This window comes from Paramisgurnus dabryanus, chromosome 15, assembly GCF_030506205.2.
Source record: "Paramisgurnus dabryanus chromosome 15, PD_genome_1.1, whole genome shotgun sequence".
NCBI classification, from domain to species: domain Eukaryota; kingdom Metazoa; phylum Chordata; class Actinopteri; order Cypriniformes; family Cobitidae; genus Paramisgurnus; species Paramisgurnus dabryanus.
In genome coordinates, this window is record NC_133351.1 from 11,336,382 (window position 1) to 11,356,603 (window position 20,222).

Sequence of the window (20,222 nt, forward strand, 5' to 3'; positions counted from 1 at the left end):
GATCATATCTGTGTGTGTAATGTCAAAATAAAGGCCTGCATGTCTACAGAACTGACAGCTTAAATCTGATAAGCCAGTGCATATTTGCACACTGGCCCAATGCTACAGTTTGCAAGGTCTCAGTCAACATCATTCTCAACTTAGATATTTGGTGGCGGCGCAAACAACATTGTAGGAAGAACTGAGGCTCTTCAGTAACCACATTGCTGTAATACAGTAAGGCAGTACAGTCATACACTATGGCATTGCCTTACAGTGGTGGAAACTATGTTTCTTTTGGCTTTGTCTTATTGGCAAAGCCGGGACAGCTGATCCCGCTGGCTCCAGACGCCGCTATGTGTCACTTACAGCAGGGTGGGATGCGCTTGACAAAAAAAAAGGTACCTGAAGCATGCCAATACATCTAAACGCCACCGCAAATACAAAAGAATACAAATTAACAGGATTGCAAAGAAACAAGGAAGGGAGACAAAAAATGTTATTAACATAAAACTCATGAGGTCACATTCTCTTTTTTTAGGCCCTTGCACCTTTTACTGTGGGTTTACACCAGACGGGAGTTCAACGATTTGCACAAGTAGATTACATACAAAGTCAATGCAAAGATGCGATCAGACGCGTCCTTGCGTGGGGCGATGCGAATGACGCGTTTGGCGCGAAAACTAGCGCTATTCGCCTCAAACGCGTCTTCACACAAGTTGAAAATATTCAACTAGAGCGAAAAATTTGCATGACACGAAGTTAAATCCCGCGTTTGATGTGTATGTAGCATTAGTGTTATTAAAGGTAGGGTAACTGATTTGATCCTGAAACATTTTTAGTTATGCTGGTTAAAAGTCTCCTCACATCCTGATAGCAATCACTGTGTTAAGTTGTTTAAATGTATTTGTAGAAATGTATGTCATCTGTGAAAGGCAAAGGACCAAAAAATGTTCAACAAATCATAGATTTCGGTCCGAACGGACGTTTCCTTTTTTGTCCTGCATACGTAGGCGTAATTTGAATGCCCACTGCGTAGCGAGTCCACGCAGACACCATACGTCATCGGTGCGTTCACGTGCGCTCACCTCCTGTCTGTAAACAGCGAGTACAGCAAATGTTTCTGCTGAATTGACAACCTACACAGGAGGCACAAAACTAAAAGGCATCTTTTATAACAACAACAGCAAAAACTGCCTGGATCAGCAAGAGCAAAAACCCAAATTAACATCGGTAACTTTACTGCTTTACCACGAGATGAAAACAGCTGCAGGAGGCAAAGGGTCTGAAAGGGTCGTTGCCCTGTTTATTTTGGTAAGGTACGGGATATGTTTGTATTGAGATGGATTCAGATATTCTACTTTGATGAAACGTTGTGTTGCTTATGAAATTTGTGTTCGTTTACGGATTAGTGTAACGATATAGTTACTACATCTACACAACCGAACGTGTGCTTAAACTAATTCTGATGTAAACCAGTTGTTTATGTTGGTTATTTTGGAAGTGTTATTCGCTTTGTACTGCAAAGTTTTCTCACTGGTGAATGAGACATGAGATGTGAACGTCTGATCTGTCCGTGTTCATGTGTTTTGAAAGAGGCGTGACTTTGGATGGCGATTTGACTTGAGGGTGGGATCGGGATGTCATTGCTAGGCGGCTACCGTTAGCATTTTTCAAAATGTGTTACCCTAGCTTTAAGCCTGTGTACTGTAACATTTATATTTCAAATCCTTTTCGTACATGACACAAAATAAACTACAGGGAATACTCTTTAAAATAAAAGGTTCTTCACAGCGATGCCAAAGAAGGTACATTTTTGTTCCCAAAACCAAAAATATTAACTGGTTAAAATATCAATCAATTATTTAAAAACCCTAGTTCTGTACCGTAAATAAAAAAACAAACCGATAATTGTAATGCCCCTGCATAATAGCTGTTTAAGGGCTTTGGGAACATCTTACCGCTCTTTAATAATATGCTTTGAAATGCCATGTCTCTGTAAAGACAATCCATTTTTCTTCTACAAGCTCTTCAAATCCCATAATTCACTCTATGTTATGTGAGCATTCCGATTAGGCACAAGTATAAATAAGACGTCTGAGATTTTAATCTGCTTCCTGTAGCATTTGGATCTTGCCTACCTGCGATGATAACCACAACATGGCTCCATGCCACTACATGTCGAGAGCATGGCTTGTTTATTCCATAGGTCTCATGCAGTCTGAGGCAAAGATAAGATGCTATCCCACTGGATCCATGTTAAAGTGCTCAGCTCCAGGAAGAGGAGGGGCATAAAGAACGTTGGGGCCATGAACAAGCCCGTATCTGCTGGTGCTGTACGAAGACCTTTTTCTTTCAAGTACGGGCCAAGAATGCGTGGTTTACATTGGGGGAAATTATCTAAGCCGCAACGGATTTTAAAATTCACCTCAAAATTTGCCCTTAAACTTGGACTTAAACACGTAGTTTACATAACCAAAAAAACAGCCTTGGTGTGTAGGTGGGGTCTTTTTGGAAATCATGTCCACTTTCCTAAAAGCTTTGCTTTTTAACTCTTAACATAAGCCAGATTTATTTTGGGAAAACAGCGTTGAGAATGATTGAGACGGCACGCTGCTGCCAGGAGTGCGAGCTGTCTTTTACAAGAAGTAAATGAGTAAGGAAACATTTTGATTTCATTTCCCATGTACAAGCTTTCAAAATTCCAAAAGATTTTGGTCTCTGGCAGCTTCTCCCTGCTGCCCACAGGCCACACAGAAAGAGTGAAGTGAGCAGAACATATGATACTGTATATCCTGCGGCTGCCTCCAGAGGCCAATGTTTCAGCAAATTTGAGTAAATGGCCATCCACATATTATTTTCTCAACACTATTTTGCAAGCACTTGTTCTGTGAATCGAACAAATTTGCACGACTCGAAAAGCCAGCTAGCTAACATAAGCCTCATGTAGTGTTTCAAATGTCTACCTGCAAATCAAAAAAATATTCCCCCCTTACCTCCTCAACAGTCTGCTCTCTTATTGACCATATTCTTACAGTAACTACTACAAAATCTTGAAGCTCAACTCGCAGAGCATACCGCTAGCAACACCAAGATCATAGGTTCAATTCCCAAGTAATGCACCTTTATGCTACAGTATGGTTAAAAGCACCTGCCAATTGCACCAATGTAATGCCATGTCTTAAAGGGATAGTTCGGCCAAAAATGATATTAAACCCATGACTTACTCACCCCCAAGCTGTCCAAGATGCATATGTCCATCATTTTTCAGACAAACACATTTTCAGATATTTTAGAAAATGTTTTAGATCTTTCAGTTAATTAAATTTGAAGTTACGGGGTCCACGACCTTCAAGTCCAAAAAATGTGTGTCCATTTTTCACAAATTAAATCCAAACGGCTCCAGGATGATAAACAAAGGTCTTCTGAGGGTGATCCGTGCGGTGGTGTTGTAGAAATATCCATATTTAAAACTTTATTAACAAAAATAAATACCTTCCGGTAGCGCCGTCATCTTAGACTCCTCTGTATTCAGGAGAGAGTATTAGCGTAGTGTACGCAGTTTTCTAAGCTGCGTAAAGCGCTGATCTTAAATGCAGACGCGACTAAGATGGCAGCGCTACCGGAAGGTAGTTATTTTCGTTAATAAAGTTTTACATATGGATATTTCTACAACAACACGGCACGGATTACCCTCAGAAGACCTTTGTTTATCATCCTGGAGCCGTTTGGATTTATTTTGTGAAGGATGGACGCACTTTTTTTGGACTTGAAGGTCGTGGACCCCGTAACTTCACATTTAATTAACTGAAAGATCTAAAACATTTTCTAAAATATCCGAAAATGTGTTTGTCTAAAAAACGATGGACATATGCAACTCTGACAGCTTGGGGGTGAGTAAATCATGGGTTTAATATCATTTTTGGCCGAACTATCCCATTAACTTAGGAAACAGTTGACCTTGAGCAGTCTATGGTAACACTCTCGCTCACCTGCTTGGTAATCTGGTGAGGATGGTGTGCATCAGAGTATAAGACAGCCATGATAGCACCGGACACTTGCTTGAATGGCTAGGAAAGCCACCATAGGCCTCTCTTTGTGTGTGTGTCTGTCCACCAGCGGTTGGAGGATCCCTCTGTTTGTTATCACTTGGCCGACTGCATTTACACAGTCAACCCCCGCTGCTTATTTTGCTGGTCACACAGTTTACTATAGCGTGTCTGGGCCCTGTCTTTGGAGCGTGTCCAATGATGACTACCGCTGTCAGCCCCTCTTCCAATGTCTTCAATGCCGGACAACCTGCTGACACACCAACCGTCAATCGGTGGGAAAATATGCCTTTGAAATGCTTCACAGCTGTGCTTTTAAGTATAAATATAATAGCAAAAACTAGCACCTTTTTAACTTAAATATGTTCCTGGTTTTTGGTGAAGACCGAAAATAATCAGTCCACAGGGCGGTTTCGTGGGAAAGGTTTATCCCAGTCCCAGACTAAAATGCATGTTTGGGCTGCCTTAAAGGGACACTCCACTTTTTTAAAAATATGCTCATTTTCCAGCTCCTCTAGAGTAAAACATTAGATTTTTACCGTTGATTATTTCCCTTTGTATCTTTCAATAGCTGGGGACTATTTCAAGGCACCGTGTATTCTCATTGCGCCTCCTGCAGCCATGTTACGGCAGCAAAGTCCTTGATTATTACGCAACTTTTAATTTTCCGTCAGTCTTAGTACACAAAGTAACTACAGAAGAGTCAAGTTTTAAATAGAAAAAATATAGAAACTCTGGTTATTTTTAGCGCAATGCTAATTGTCTAATCAGAATAAATGATGCTAAGCTATGCTAAAAGTTGTACCGCCAGATCCAAAGATCAGCTAATGGATTCCAAAATGGTGAAAATTAAAAATGTTTAACTCTAGGGGAGCTGGAAATGAGCATATTTTCAAAAAAGTGGAGAGTCCCTTTAATTAAAAAACATTTAGCACTGACATATCTTAACATATATCAGTGCCATTGTTTTGTCTCAAGATGCACACCAGTATTGTTTTTTGTAAGGTTAAGTGTAAAAACTATTTAAATCTTCTAATAACTAAGACCTAGTCCTGGATTAATCTCAACGCTGTCTTGTGTGTATTTATTACTTTTTTATTGATTCATTAATTTATTTAATTATTTATGCCATTAGGGGGCATCTACTGCTATATCGTTGGCAAGAACCTGGGCTAGGGCAACTTGGCATCTCCAATTCACCCAACCTGCATGTTTTGAACTGTAGGAGGAAACCAGAGTAAACACTAAACCCAAACTGACAAAGAGAGAACATGCAAACTCAACACAGAAAGGCCACTGTGACCCGACCCACTGACGCTCGACCCAGGGACCTTTTTGCTGTGAGGCACGAGTGCTACCCACAGTACCACCCAAAACAAAATGCTTACTTAAAACACATCGTAATTGCTATAGGGAATAACACAATATAAAAAGCAAAAACAATCACAGTACTTGTGAATAGCTTTAATATTCCTTGCCCTCAGAAGACATGAGACAGCTTAAGGCGGAGGTGGGCATTCCTGGTCCTGGAGGGCCCACTGTCCTGTAAAGTTTAGCTCCAACCCCAATCAAACACACCTGAAAATTCCAATCAAAGGCTTCGGTACGATTTGGAAATGACATTCAGGTGTGTTTGATTAGGGTTGGAGTTAAACGTTGCAGGACAGTGGCCATCCAGGACCAGGAATGCCCACCCCTGGCTTAAGGCGAGGACAAAAACCAACACAAAACAAGTAACCTCTGATCCTTCCGCGAAAGCAAATAAACAAATAATGGCATCACACAAACACATTACATTTTAAATGTACGTATTCGGCTTTCATCCAAAGCAACCTACAGTGCATTCCATGGGATTAAACCCATGACCAAAAGGCCCCATTTTTGAAAACTAGAACACAACAAAGAATTACAGTAACTTCAATCAGTTCCCTAGACGAAGCAAATGTATATCTTTAAAAGAGCAATAAAAGAAGCACTACTGTACCTTCACTATTATGATGGTGGGACATGTAGGGGGCTGCAACTAGACAGATACAGCGTGGTAAAAATGATGCATTTTCAAATTCACCTTTAAGTCTGAGTATAGTCTGTTTTTTATGTGTATGCAAATGTACACACACTGTCGAACGTACAGCCTTGATAAGCATATTTTTTTAAACTGTATGTATACGCGTACAATGCACACTTGATTTTAAAAATTCGGAGAGGTGTGCATACAGTATGTGCTCTTCTGATGACGAAAATTATATCATGCACTGTATGTGTACCCTCACATAAACGTAAAAAATGGACCATACTTCGGTCTTAAAGATCAACTGTAAACATAAAACCACAGAGTTTCGAATGACTGAATTTGCATTTTTGAGTGCACTTTTTTAAGTTAAAAAATACAGTCGACTGCCGTCTCTCTCAGCAATTGGAATTATAAGGTGGTGTTATGAAGTGAATATTGTCTTTGTTTATCTTGTGTAGATGTCTGGAAGACTTCAGACATTTTCTTCCTGTCATGCTTCACTGGTCTTCTGGCTTGGCTCAGGATTGTGTGTGGGTAGGGTGGTTCACACCCTGTTTTCATTAACGGCATTACAGATGTGTGTTCAGTGGACTCACTATATCTCACCCTGTGCTGTCTGAACCGAAGCCAGAAGAATGAGCCATGTTGACACAAGTTCATGTTTATAGCTTCCAGCTCCTCTGTACACACGGTCTAATTTCTAACTACCTATTACCTTGTTGCAAAAATGAGCGGATATGCGTTGGACTAGTCAGTCGACAAGGAAAACCTCAGGAATTTTATGAGTCCGATTTTGATTTTACTTAACTATTTAGATACTTATATCTAAAGCAAATTACAGGGCATTACAAGGTATACATTTTATCAATACGCATGTTCCTTGGATCAAAACCATGACCTTATGCCGCAAACACAATTCTCCACTTACTGAGCGGCAAGAGCAATCATGTACTATCTTTTAAACAAAAATATGCTAAACAATGTTCTGCAAAACAGCATCCAGTCTCTCATCAGATCTCTTATCTGAGCTTTTGCTGCTTGAGTATTTTAGCAGATCATGCCATCTACACAAGCAGATGTTCAAGAACCATAAACTGAACTAAACATCATGAAAATCGCTTGATATTGGTATTTTCGGAGCTGGCTCTGAACTCTCATACGAATAGGAAACAGAGGTACCGAACACCTGTAGGGGAGGGAGTCTCCAAAGCCAACAAATCTACACCAGGAAACATAAAAAAGAAGAAACTATCTCTGAGTTCGAAGCCAGGACTAAATGGTGCATGCTGGGAATGGCACGCCATTAAAAAGTGGAAGAGAGGAGGGAGAGATGAAGAGAGCGAGTGGGTTAATCCCCCGAAGCATCCATATATTGCTCTTTACTTTCTCACTGCTTGTAAATGGCTTGGAATGTAACATGTTGTCTTTGGATCCTGCATGTATGGATGTCTCCAGTATAGAGATTTATATGTGTAGACGTTGCCTTAAGCTCCCTCTTTTTGACTTTTTACAAGAGGCTTTGAAGCAGGGCAAGAGCCTTCCAGCATTAAAGTAATATCAGAGGTACATTCTTTCATTTCTTAGTCAGTTATGGATTGTATCTCTGTGTGGTGGCCATATCTCCGTCAATGTCTTATGTCTGGCTCGTACAACATGTGAAAAATCTGCTTGTAATAGCGAAGTGAATGTCTATCCATCGCATTAAGTTAGTTTGCGATGCGTAAGAGTAAGAAGTACTTCCAGAGCGTTTTAAAAATTCCTCAGATGTTAACAGTATACATATATTATTCTTTATTTTCAAGCACACTAATGTTCGAAATACACCAGACATTTTTTAGACTAGACATCAAATGTTTTGAAGAAAAAAGACTGAAACCCATGTGACCGAATTCAAGCAAACTTCAAGCAAGCCGGACATCATTTTTTCAGTCTCGTTCTCTATATGTAGGCCACAACTTCTCTGCCTTTAACTTTGTTTAATGAGAGTGGAAAGAATCTGAGCTACTTCTTTAACTTCTTGATCAGAATCTCATGTTTTTCAAGCAGACCTTACCCTGTGCATAAAATCAAGACATCTCCTTGCCTTTACTTACCATATCTAATCTTCAAATCCCCTTTTGGGGCTGGTCAGTCCCCCATGTGAAATTTAAGATGGGGGGAAAGAAGGGGGATCCTGGAAAGCCATTTAGTTAACTGTTTATAAAAGCCACATGAAGGAAACTGCACAAATCCCCTTAACCGCTGGTGAAAGAGGTTGTTTCCACTTATCTGTGGTCAGAATTCGCAGCGAATATTACATGATTACAAATAGTGGGAAAAAAGTTTGGAACACACAAAAAACGAAGACACAATGCTGCATACATCATTAAGCTGTGATAGCTGTTGTAGCAATAAAATTAATTTAGAGTTAAAGTTCTTGCTAAGGCAAGTCTAATGTTGCGTACACACAAAAGCTACTTTTTGCCCAAGTAGATTAAATACAGAGTCAATGAAGACACAAATTTGCATGAGGCAATGCAAATGACACAAATTGGGCTGTGCAACGCACTATTCGCCTCAAACGCAATCTGAAAATACTCAACACAAATATTTGCATGACGCAAAGTTAGATCACGTGAAAAATCCAAAGAGATGCTTAAATTTTGATGTGTATGCAGCATTATGCAGGGTTCACAGCAGATGCGGTAGAGGCGGCAAGCGAAAGTGATTTACATGTTAAGTCAATGCAAAGACGCGATTAGGCATCGTTGCTGCAAGAAACGCGCAAGTTGAAAAATCTGAACTTTGGCAGATTTCCGTGTCGTGTTCAGCAATCAGGACCTTGCTGTAGTAGTGACGAGATTACAGGAAGCGAGCAGAGTGTTTGCGGAGTCGCAGAAGCCCCTCCCTTGACGCAAATTTCTGCGTGAATGTCTCAAATGACTAGAATTTAATGCGCAGCTCCACCGCGGCTGTTGTTAATGCACCATTAAACATTTTGGTCACCTTTAAAGGAATAGTCCATTTTCTTAAAAGAAAAATCCAGATAATTTACTCACCACCATGTCATCCAAAATGTTGATGTCTTTCTTTGTTCAGTCGAAAAGAAATTATGTTTTTTGAGGAAAACATTGCAGGAATTTTCTCATTTTAATGGACTTTAATAGAGCCCAACATTTAATACTTAACTCAACACTTAACAGTTTTTCAAATGACTCTAAATGATCCCAAACGAGGCATAAGGGTCTTATCTAGCGAAATGATTGTCATTTTTGACAAGAAAAAAAAAAAGTGCTCTTTTAAACCACAACTTTTCGTCTAGGTCCGGTCCAGCGCGACCTAACGTAAATGCGTAGTGACGTAGGGAGGTCACGTGTTACATATATAAAACGCACATTTGCGGACCATTGTAAACAATAAACTGACACAAAGACATTAATTAGTATCAGTTGACATACAACAACGTAGGAACGGTCCTCTTTCAACACACTTGTAAACACTGGGGCGGAGTTTCGCGTTCATCCTCTGTGACCTCTTGACGTCATGACGTATTGCGTGGGGTCACGCTGACGTATCACGACCGGATCTAGACGAAAAGTTGTGGTTTAAAAGAGCTTTTTTTTTCTTGTCAAAAATGACAATCATTTTGCTAGATAAGACCCTTTTGCCTCGTTTGGGATCGTTTACAGTCCTTTAAAACTCTGTCGAAAAAAACTGTTAAGTGTTGAGTTAAGTATTAAATGTTGGGCTCTATTAAAGTCTATTAAAATGAGAAAAATCCTGCAATGTTTTCCTCAAAAAACATAATTTCTTCTCGACTGAACAAAGAAAGACATCAACATTTTGGATGACATGGTGGTGAGTAAATTATCTGGATTTTTTTAACACCTAAAAAAAAAGATTTTTCCAAATTAAATTTAGTTTGAATTTTTTTTAGGTGCTACCAACTGAAGTAATTTTTTAAGTTGATCCAACTTTTTTCTTTTTATAGTGTGTATTACATTACATTATGCATGTGGCAGACGCTTCAATCCCTGGGCTTGAACCCATGGCCTTTGTGCTGCTAACACAATGCTCTACCAATTGAGCTACAGGAACGGTAACGATCCTGTTTAGTTTTTATATCTAAAATGCATAATTTTGGGCTTGACAGCATTTGTATCCATTCACTCATCGTATCAGTGAAATTAACCTGAATTTAAAAGTTTGGAAAAACACAAAGACGAATATGAATGTTCCAATGAATGACCAGAAAATTTGAAGCTACAGTATCTCCTGTTCCTACAAATGTTACAACGAGTGGGTGAAGACATGAACACAAAACAAAAACAACACCATCATGAATGTGGCCTCCTCTAACCTGTCAGACATCCTCCACATCTTCTGACCAATTTTCTCTGGGCCAGAAAACCTACTGCAGCGGAAGGGCCTCATTTAGAGAAACAGAAAAGCAAGGCAGAAGAAAGAGAGAATAAATCCCTTTCTCAGGAAGATTAGTGGCTGTCCCTTTAGAGTGGGCTGCGGATAGAGCAGCTTTTTAAGCCACATTTTTCTCTGCCAGTGGCTTGACCCCTGATGCATTCCCTCTTTCCCCTGGGCTGCCTGCTGTACTGCTATCTGCCCCTCCCACCCAACCTCCCTATCCATTCTTCATCGTCTCTACGGAGACCAGCTCACTGGGATAAAGAAATACCACTGACATGGTGCTGGTTCTAAGTTATTTTGTACAATACCACCGAAGAAGAAGCAGGCGACTTGTTCTATAGGAAAGCAAGCTTGTAATCTTTATAGTCACAATTTGATCCAAGATGTCTTGTATAATACTCTATAAGATTTTCGGTTTAGAACAGATGGCGGTTGAGCAAAGATGATCAAGTTCATTTCAGGACGTATTTAAATCAGGCCTGTTTAAAAGTGGTGGAAAAGAATGCACTGTGGTCAGAAAACTTTGCATATTTTCCTGGAAACTTTAACATCTTTAGCAGTTCTGCTTTGTATCTGTACCTGCACTGAACCCGTTGTCTCGGGTACAAAGGTTCACCCGAACGTCTTATAAATCCCTCTGATCCCCTATAACCACTCGACTGACCTCAATAAAACACATTCTGCAGCATAAAAGTCTAAGCAGAAGCTGTAAATAGACATAAAAGTGAGACGAAACAAAAGGTATTGAATAGCTGAGAAATGCTTTAAGAAAGTTCACCGGAGCATGCTCAATCCTACACCCCGAGCTTTACTTTCCTGCAGAGTTTAGCTTCAATATACTTCAAACACAACGATCGAATCAGGGTCTTCTGCTTCAATTACAGGTAACGTTTGAACTACACCGTGCAGGACTTCCAGGATCTCCGGAGACTTATCAGAGATCAGTGGACAAGGAATCTGTTCATATATAGCATTAACTAAATTAATTCATGCTTTTTAATGTTTCTTCCTTTCTAAAAAAAATCTGACCGTGTATTGAATTCTGTATATCCTTAAGCTGTATGCTAAGTTGCTAAGGATAAGGTATATTCTTATATGCTAATACATATGTGAAAGCGATAGTTCAGCGAAAACTGAAAAAAAAACGAAGCAATTTTCTAAGATCTTTATAAACTATAATAACTAGATTCCGGCAGTGGCGAAAGCACTTACCGGAGTGTTTCTGTATAGGATGTAGCATATAATGCGTAGTGACGTATGTGGAGACACCAATGAGAGGCCAAAACAACGTCAGTCACAAATAAAACGTCTAAACCAAGGATTTTCAAGAAAATGGCACAGGATATTGAGTTATCCCTATTTAAAGTTAAAACAACTCCCAAAAGTCTCAAATGTCACCGGAACTTACAAAACGTATGTTACGCATAATGCGCATTGGCCGCTACAGGATGCTATAGTTATGATAAAGTTTTAAAAATGTAACCATAAAAAAACATTGATTAACCTCAGAAGGCTTTTAATAACTTAGCGGAGCTATGTGGAAAACTTCTGTAAAGGATTGATGCACTTTTTTGTCTTTAAAGTCATAGACCCTGCTTTCTACTGTTATAAAACTTGGTTGAACCGAGACATTTTCTAAAATAACTCAAATTGTGTAAATAATGGGGTAATATTCATTTTTCGCTAAACGATCACTTTAATTCTAATTAACAAAGAAATTTAGTAGACTGTAGACATAAACCCGATTGCAAAAACAAACAAACAAAACACATTATCTTTACATTACTTCTCTCTGGCAGGCCAACAAACTATTGGTGGTACCCACCACAGTACAGAATGTAGCCTACTACAATGGTAAACGATAGGGGTGCACCGATATATTGGCCGATGATGCTTACTATGCTTCTGAATTAATTATGGTGAAATGCAGCTAGATCCGAAAGCCAGAGGGCGCTCTCGTGCATATTATAAATGACTTAAACTAACAGTGATTTCAGATCGATAAGGACTTGCTGATCAAAAGCCGTAGTACATGAAATAGCTGTGAATAATATCAGCTGTGCGATTCAGAATAGTTATCGGCCACGTATTATTACTGTATATCGTATTTATCGGTGCACCCCTAGTAAAGAGTAGGCTACATTTACTATTTAGTGCAGACTCTTACAGCCAAACAATAGGTGCTAACACAGACAGATATGATCAGTAATACATCACTTCTGGGCTCCAGAGGTAAACAACAAAAACACACCATCACTGAGGTTTGTATTAAAACTCTTTTGACAACCAACAACTGATAAATAACAATAATATACATCTCTATTCTTCTTGTAATCTAACTTTCTGTTCTAAATTTGCAAGTAATTAATTTTTGTCTTATAAAATTTAAAAGAGTGTCTAAACAGATGCCCTACTTTTACTTTTATTTCTCCTAAACAATGTATGATCGTTGCTTTCTAATGGCAGGCCACCAAACCCCTCATTAAACAATAAAAAGCCATATTGCGAGAGGGGCATTAGCATTTCAAAGGTCTTTCACCATCTTCATGTTTGTCGGAGGACTCGGACGGACAGCGCCGTCCACCGATCTCCCTAAAGTTTTAAGAAATTCATAAAATGTATACTCTCGAGGTAAAAACAAGCTTTCAACCTAGTTAGAAAAGGGTTTTCATCACACATTCGCTGACATCTTTTAAACATGTCCAGCTCTATTCTCTTCCTCATTCTTTGGATAAACAAGATATGAATAGGCCATCTTTATTTTTTGATATGTCTTTTCATCTTGACCGATATATAAACACAATAATGTTATATATCATTTAATTTATGATGCGAAAGATATGTTAACATGGCTAGTTGTAAAACTTAGTAAGTATAATTGTTTAATTTAGGGCTCCACGATTATGCGATTATGAATGCGATATTTCCCCTGCTTGTCAGTGAACTAAGGCTTTGTGTATTAAATGCCGCTCCATCTAAAAGCTGCTGATGGCGATTTATTACTAATAAAGGAACCGGCTTTACTACCGAGATGCGTGTGACAACCGCTTGCGATTTATCGTGCAGCCCTAGTTTTATTATAACATTAATATGGAGCTAAAGCTATACAATTGTAGAGTACCATTGCATAAATAATGTAGGTGTGCTTGGAAAACATTATTTTAAGCAATTGTAAAAATAATGACTGTATGCAAACATTAAAAGATTTAGTAATCAGGGCTCCAGACTAACTTTTTTCACTAGGAGCACAGTTGCCCCCAACTGAAAATTTTAGGGGCGCAACCAGAAAATTTAGGGGCACACACCGTAAATCAACATGCTAACCAAATATTCACATTTCTACTAATTGCCACTGTATTACTAATAAATACTTTAATGATAGATGCAGAAAGTACAATAAGCTGTTTCAAATTCAGTGTCACATTTTATTGTGCACTTTTGGAAAAAAGGTCAAATTTACTGGTTGCACATGTGCGACTGGATGTAAAATTCAGTGGCACACTCTCAAATTTTAGGGGCAAAATGCCACCATTTGGGGGCAGTCTGGAGCCCTGGTAATGTTTTAAAGTGCAATAGAAATAATCTGAAATTAAATCAGAATAAATCATCATATAGATGGTTTGTATACAGCAGGGCTTTTCAACTCCTATCTTAGAGACCACTGTCCTACAGAGCTTAGCTCCAACCCTAATAACAAACACATGCTTGCAATTTTGAAGTAATCCTGAAGACCTCAATTAGCTTGTTCAGGTGTGTTTGCCTAGTGTTGTAGCAAAACTGTAGGTTGGATGCCCTCCAGAACCAGAGCCGAATAGCCCTGGCTTTCAGTACAGTCCAGGTCCTCTCTTTCACCATTTAAAAAAAAATGAACGTAACAGGACTTTAATTTTAAGAAGTGTCGTACCTCTGGATGCCGTGGCTGGAGAAGGCTTTTTGGGGAGGTCTGAGAAACTGCTTCCATCCAGGCCTGACCCTTTACACTCCTTCTTCTCGGTGGTGGTTGGACTTGTGGTCTCCATGAGTCTAAAAGGGCCATGAATGAGAATATAAGGTCACAAAACAGTTTCAGCTGTTTCAACAGGCGACAGAAAACATGCAGCGCAGTAAATTAGCAGACGAAGAGACATCAAAACAAAACAAACGGCATCTTAACTACAGAGGTGGCAATAAATGGTCATGAAGTTACTAAATGCCTCTCACATCAATCTTTCAACTAGCTATCTAAAGGGTGTGGCTAAATTATATAAACTTTAATTCTAAAGAAAATCCCTGACTTCCTTATGCCCCGTCTCATGACTTGTCTGTTTGTTTTGAGAGCTTAAAGGAGTTGTACTAGAACGCCATGTTACCAAAAGAGACAAAGCAGCGAGCGTATGGAGTCTCTCCTCTGCAGCGGCTCTGTCAGAGCACTCAAGGGCCCGCGCTGAAGGCAGATGACTTGGCAGCACGCCGCTTGTTTAACTTTGTGTAACCTACAAGATTATCCTTGGTTCAGAGCAAACAGCGAGTGGTTTAGGACTGAAAAGCGGTCCAGGCGGAGGCCATTCAGTCTCTGATTGCGGCTGCCCATGTTGTTTGTTCTTGAGCAGATGAACAAGTCTGTTTAATACGGACTAAAACGTAAACCAGATTTAAATAGTGTGGCCTGCTTTGCAAAAGACTTGCATAGATTTTGCACGAAAAATATTTTTAATATGAAAAAAACAAAAAACTATTCTTTTCTTCTTCTAGTCAGCGGTAAGATTAAAACAAAATACCCTTGCAAATTACACTTATTTTCTGCATTCATCATACGCTGAAGCTATTAGCAATAATAACTAGCACGCGGAAAATGTTGCACGCAAACTAAATGATGCTTTGCTTTTGACCTTTTGAATGTTGTTTCAACATGCCTTACCAAAATATCATTTTCTTATGTTTGGTATCCTGTAAGATTACCTGCGGCCACATTCATCACCCTTTGATTGTGCCAGACAAACATCCCAATGCCAGGATAAGCCGATTAGAGGCGGACCGTTGGAGTTGGACGGCGTCTGTTTCAGCGCTTTAGCCAAAACTTGCCATCCTGTCTCGCTGACACCTCTGTAGACTTTTCTTTGGAGATGTCGCTAAAATTGCTAGGATTCATTTAATTTAAGGTAATACTGACCCCTCTACTGCTGCTTTGTAAGGTTAGTGTTGTTATTGAATGAAGCAAGCCAATTAAAACAATTGGGACAGATCTTCACCTCTCGTATGAAAACCACCTTCCAAGTTTCAAGTCATCCATAGTTTTTATGGTTCCATATCATTACCGCAATTGTTAAAAGAGAACATTAAATGAAATGAAACTTTGATGACATTTGGAAAACTCAAGAATGCTATTACTGGCATCGGCCCCCTTAATTTGCTGGTAACACTTAATACTCCGTCCAAATCTGTCTCGGAATAGACGTATAGTAACAATGACTCACAAAGGCCTGTCAAACATGATCAATCCTTATGATTACAACAACATCTATATTTGGAGCAGTTTCAAATCTGCACGCCCTTTCCACATTTAGCTCTGCAGACTATGTTTGTCTCTGTCCGTTTGACACGAAGATCTGATAGGACAGTGCAGGTGTAAGGAAACAAGTGGACAGGTGGTGAAGGTTGAGAACAACAAGAAACCAACTCTTTCCTTCTGCGTGACTGCTCTGACAAATGCAGCGTGTGAAAAGGATCAGAATTTCGGTCCACATGACAGAGGGGTGCGGGACCATGCAGGCTTGTGGATTAATCCCCTAAAGCAGCCCCCTACAGCATTACCCCACCTACTGCTGGACCGAAAAATTCTGGCGTGACTGCTCATAAAATTGCCTTTACACTTCAACTTAAGGACTGAACAAAAGAAAAATCACAGATGAGATCTCTTTAGTATATCTCAACTATTTTTCCTAGGCCGCAATAAGATGAAACAGTCTCCTGTGTCTCAGATATTTTCTCTGCCTCAGAAATCTCACAAATGTCTCCATTAAAGTTTCAAAAGAGATCCCAGCAATATCACAAACTGAGCTTAGAAATGCCAAGTCTAAAATTAAACAATCAATATAATTGAAAACTCAATGAACTCAAATCCAAATTTTAAATGTACCCAAATCCAAATTATTTTAGCTATACATCTACATAATGTTTACTATTCTATACTCTTATTATTGTTCGTATTTGAACAATTCACATTTGTTTCTATTTAAATTTTCCGAACACAACTGAGAACTCCATCTTCTAACTTCTAAACTACGAAAGAGCAACCTATTGGCGATAACATTTTCTGCTTCAATAAATAAATACTGCAAAAAAAGTAAAGTTGTTATGTAAGATTTAAAGTCCCCCTGTGGTAAAAAACACACTTTTATTGTTGTTTTTATGTCTATCTGGTGTTTTTAATATGCTTTAAGACAAACCATGTGCAAAGTCATCATTCAATCAACACCAATGCTCAGTATTTTCTCCATAAAATTTGAGTTTTCCAAAGACAGTCTCATTCCCGCGGTTTCAAATCTCCTCGGTTTCCTAAGTCACAAACATGTAACCAATCACATTATCACAGAAAAATGAATGGATCAGTAGTTCGAGCCACAGATATTACGGATGGCTGTTGCATTGACTCTGCGGCGCTCTACTTCTGTAAATGCTTGAACCGGTTAACATCAGCGCTAAAAATATTAGTTCATGTACGCTTTGTGTAAAATCTGACTTAGCAGTTATGTGTCCGAAACCACTGAATGTAGCATCTATTTATATATAAATCTATGGTCCAAGGTGGAGCGAAAGAGTGGAGGTGGGGACTAATGTGCATATTTTTATCTATGGTCCGACCAGAGTTTTTGTGATTGTTGCGAGCAAAAATCCTTGATTTTGCGGCATGTTTTCTTAAAAAATGCCATGAAATATGCAGGATATTTATGCGATTTTATGCGATGAAATTGTGTGAACTTGCAAAAACTGCGTGAACTTGCAAAAACTGCGTGAACTTGCAAAAACTGCGTGAACTTGTGAACTTGCAAAAACTGCGTGAACTTGCAAAAACTGCGTGAACTTGCAAAAACTGCGTGAACTTGCAAAAACTGCGTGAACTTGCAAAAACTGTTTTCAGCTTTTGCAGCTTTTCATTGATTTTCACATCGCGTAATTACATCACTTCCTAACATTCCCATGACAACAGGGGACATGGCTGCGCATGTGTGACGTAAATGCAAAATTTTTCAACTTTCTGCTAAGATATATATGACTTTTTGCTACGAAAATGTGGGGATTATGAAATCATGCATGCAAGCCCCGCATATTTTGCGAGCAGAAATCTGCAATTTATGCGGCGAAAGTGTGACATATTTAAAAAATGCGGCCCCCGCATAAATATGCGGACTTTGGCTGATTATGCATTGAATCATGCGATCGCATAATCACGTTTTACTGGAGGGACTAATTTTTAAATATGCATATACTACACAGGTGTAGAGTTGTAAAATAAAAACTTTTACATATTCTATTATGATGCTCAAAAATAAGTTTTAGGTAATAAACTACGGGGGACTTTAAGCACTTTTAGGTCTCAATGCTAAACCAGCCTTAAAAGTTTTTCTTCTACTGGGCATGTAAATCAACTCCTTTACAAATTCATCCTCATAGGTAATGAAAATACCTGACCATCTTTTTCTCCACCAGTGTGTGATTGAGAGCAAACTGAAAGAACATTTCAGTCCCCTTTATCCTTTTTATATAAATTCGATTTACCTTTCACAAATCAGCTTGACAATGGCAAGAGAAGTCAAGCAATAAGGCCTTACGCTATTCATTTCATCTGCTCCCAACTTCATTTCCTCCATTTCGAAGAACGTAATTACATCGACTACTTAACACCGGCAATTACATGGACTCCCAAAGTGTCAAAAATGTTTTTCTTACAGACAACTCATGAATACATGACAGGCAGCTTTGACCGTTTCCTTTTGTGCTTGTAATCACTTTGAATGGAAGCAACAGGTGTGAAAAGGACCATCTACCCCACGGGACTGGGAAAAGAAACAGACAAAAACCAAAGATAAAGACAGCAGCCCCTGTGGCTCTTCAGGACAAGTAAAGGAAAGTAAAAAAAAAATTATACAGTTGATATATTAATCATCACTAATAGTATTGAAGCCTGTGTGTCTTATGCACACCAATAGCATCAAATAAACTCAACAAACTGAAGGATAAACAGATAAATGATTTTGCTACATTAACAAATAAACACTTCCAGTATGCTAATGACATGAACATGTGTTTGCCTTGGAGTCTTGTTTCGTTTAAGTGATCCTTTCTCCAACTACTGTGTTACGGCTTGCCTTTCTCACAACGCTATGGAATGCAAACAGTTCAAAACCTAATCTTGTTTGATGTCTGATCTTTTGTAGGATACAATCTCTCACAAAACATTATGGTGGGGACAAAAATGACCTATTCTTCTTAACACAATATAATAACTATAATGTATAGTTAAATAATAACTATGATAACTATATCATTATGTCTAAATTAACTTCCAGAAGACAATACAGTACAAATCCATTCATAGACTAAAGTGACTGGTAAGATTTTGCTTATCTCTAAACATCTAATCCTGCATTCAGAGTCAGTTTGCATGTGAAGGCTGTTTTGAAATCCCAGCAAGAGATAACATTACAAAAATGCAATGTCTGTTTACTCGATAACGAATTAAATCTATTCATTGTATCCTGTGTTAATGGAAATACTTTAGTAATTACTCCCACTGTTAAAACTTGTTACCAGATTTTTCCTTGAGGAAACAATTTCTTTCTTCATCTTCATCTAAAAAAATGCTGGGTTATTTTCAACCCAGCGTTGGGTCAAAATGAGACGAACCCAGTTGTTGGGTTAAATTAACCCAGAAAACCCAGTTAAAAAAGCCCTGTGTTTTGGGTTGAAACAACCAAGCATAGGTTCAAATTAAAACTCCATGCTGGGTTGAAAATAACCCAGCATTTTTTCAGACTGTATCTTCATTAAATCCAAATTGTTCATTTTTGATGAGCACAAAGTAACTGTACTGACTTTTTGTTGCACATTGTACTCCACTTATGCTTGTCTGCCAGGCAAAACCATTCAAGTTTATCTTTTAAACCATTTCTTGAGGTTTTTAGTTCAGATGTAATCCTCCCTTGTGCTCTCTGAATCAACTCACATCTCTTGAAGATGACGTTACTACATTAACTTAATAACATACATCACTATCGAATTCCCGAACACACCGATGACACATACAAATACGCTAACTGCAAAGGTCAGATGTTATAGCGCGAAACAGCCACACTACAACACTCCTTTCTCCACACTGACAGACCCGATGAGCTGGCAGCTGGCTAGAGATAGATTTAAACCACACTGACCAGCAAGAGGAATTCTTCAAAGACCAAAGGATGACCTTACCCCCACTTCACCCCACCCCAAAACCCCTGCATATATGCAATATCCTGTGGTTGATCTCTTTGTCCTCCTAAAAATCTGAAACAGATGTTGACTTTACAGCCTGCACTTTGCAAGAGTCTCCGTCTATCGTTTGAAAAACTTTCTCAGCGAGGGTCAGAGAGGAAGCTGCGTCAAGCGCCCGGAGAATGTAGTTGTATATGTTTGCGCACCTAATTAAATCGTTATGAGAGCTGTGTTTATACTACAAGTGTTTATAAATAAGGTATGGCTTACTGTGAGGATACTTTAACGGCGTTTCGCAGCTGTTGCTTGTCACATCGGAGCTCGCG

General features: G+C 39.0%; 1 protein-coding gene across 1 annotated transcript in view; it reads right to left on the minus strand.

Annotated features, from left to right (window-relative positions):
* gli2a (GLI family zinc finger 2a) overlaps positions 1-20,222 on the minus strand; it is an 89,821-nt gene that overhangs the window by 62,823 nt on the left and 6,776 nt on the right. The window contains exon 2 of the mRNA XM_065251981.2: positions 14,351-14,469. Within this exon, the coding sequence (XP_065108053.1) occupies positions 14,351-14,465 (115 nt within the window). The 5' untranslated portion in view covers positions 14,466-14,469. The remainder of the gene's footprint in view (positions 1-14,350; positions 14,470-20,222) is intronic.